Source organism: Oncorhynchus keta, chromosome 7 (assembly GCF_023373465.1).
Source record: "Oncorhynchus keta strain PuntledgeMale-10-30-2019 chromosome 7, Oket_V2, whole genome shotgun sequence".
In the NCBI taxonomy this organism is placed as follows: Eukaryota; Metazoa; Chordata; class Actinopteri; order Salmoniformes; family Salmonidae; genus Oncorhynchus; species Oncorhynchus keta.
In genome coordinates this window covers 21,252,915-21,255,129 of record NC_068427.1, presented here as the reverse complement: position 1 = coordinate 21,255,129, position 2,215 = coordinate 21,252,915, and the positions used below count along the sequence as shown (strand labels likewise).

Here is a 2,215-nt window from a genome sequence, read left to right as displayed (position 1 = left end):
CAACACTACTACAGTGACATCAACTACTACTACAGTGACATAAACATCAACAACAACTACTACTAGGGTGACATCAACTACTAGTACTACTACTACAGTGACATCAACACTACTACAGTGACATCAACTACTACTACAGTGACATAAACATCAACAACAACTACTACTAGGGTGACATCAACTACTACTACAGTGACATCAACAACATCAACGTCTACTACTGCTACTACAGTGACATCAACAACTACTACTACAGTAATGTCAACAACTACTACAGTGACATCAACAACTACTACTACAGTAACATCAACAACAACTACTACTACAGTAACATCAACAACTACTACTATAGTAACATCAACAACATCAACAACTACTACTACAGTAACATCAACAACATCAACAACTACTACTACAGTAACATCAACAACTACTACTATAGTAACATCAACAACATCAACAACTACTACTACAGTAACATCAACAACATCAACAACTACTACTACAGTAACATCAACAACAACTACTACTACAGTAACATCAACAACATCAACAACTACTACAACAGTGACATCAACAACATCAACAACTGCTACTACAGTGACAACAACAACTACTACAGTGACATCAACAACTACTCCTACAGTGACATCAACAACATCAACAACTACTACTATAGTGACATCAGCAACATCAACAACTACTACAACAGTGACATAAACAACTACTACTATAGTGACATCAACAACATCAAAAACTACTACTACAGTGACATCAACAACATCAACAACTACTACTACAGTGACAACAACAACATCAACAACTACTACTATAGTGACATCAGCAACATCAACAACTCTTACTACAGTGACATCAACTACAACTACAGTGACATCAACAACTACTTCTACTGTGACATCAACAACTACCACTACAGTAACGTCAACAACTACTACAGTGACATCAACATCAACTACTACTACAACAGTGACATCAACATCAACAACTACTACTACAGTGACATCAACAACTACTATTACAGTAACGTCAACAACTACTACAGTGACATCAACAACTACTACAGTGACATCAACAACTACTACTACAGTGACATCAACAACATCAACAACTACCACTACAGTGACATCAACAACATCTACACCTAATACTGCATTGACATCAACAACATCAACAACTGCTACTACAGTGACATCAACAACTACTGCAGTGATATCAACTACTACTACAGTGACATAAACTACTACTGCAGTGACATGAACTACTACTACAGTGACATCAACACTACAACAGTGACATCAACTACTACTACAGTGACATAAACATCAACAACAACTACTACTAGGGTGACATCAACTACTACTACAGTGACATCAACAACATCAACAACTACTACTGCTACTACAGTGACATCAACAACAACTACTACAGTAACATCAACTACTACTACAGTGACATCAACAACATCAACAACTACTACTGCTACTACAGTGACATCAACAACAACTACTACAGTGACATCAACTACTACTACAGTGACATCAACAACATCAACAACTACTACTGCTACTACAGTGACATCAACAACAACTACTACAGTAACATCAACAACAACTACTACTACAGTAACATCAACAACTACTACTACAGTGACATCAACAACATCAACAACTCTTACTACAGTGACACCAACTACTACTAAAGTGACATCAACAACTACTACTACTGTGACATCAACTACTACTACTGCAGTGACATCAACATCAACAACTACTACAACAGTGACATCAACATCAAAGACTACTTCAGCGACATCAACAACTACCACTACAGTGACATCAACAACATCTACACCTAATACTACAGTGACATCAACAACATGAACAAGTACTACTACAGTGACATCAACAACTACTACAGTGACATCAACAACTACTACTACAGTGACATCAACAACATCAACAACTACCACTACAGTGACATCAACAACATCTACACCTAATACTGCATTGACATCAACAACATCAACAACTGCTACTACAGTGACATCAACAACTACTGCAGTGATATCAACTACTACTACAGTGACATAAACTACTACTGCAGTGTCATGAACTACTACTACAGTGACATCAACACTACAACAGTGACATCAACTACTACTACAGTGACATAAACATCAACAACAACTACTACT

The 2,215-nt window shown here is 36.9% G+C and overlaps 1 protein-coding gene across 1 annotated transcript; it reads left to right on the top strand.

Annotated features, from left to right (window-relative positions):
* Positions 1 to 1,382: 1,382 nt before the first annotated feature.
* LOC127931270 (uncharacterized) lies at positions 1,383 to 1,901 on the top strand (the record flags this gene model as incomplete). Its single annotated transcript, XM_052523315.1, has 1 exon — positions 1,383 to 1,901. A coding segment is annotated over one exon (519 nt), but the record flags the coding sequence as incomplete, so codon positions are not given.
* Positions 1,902 to 2,215: the final 314 nt, after the last annotated feature.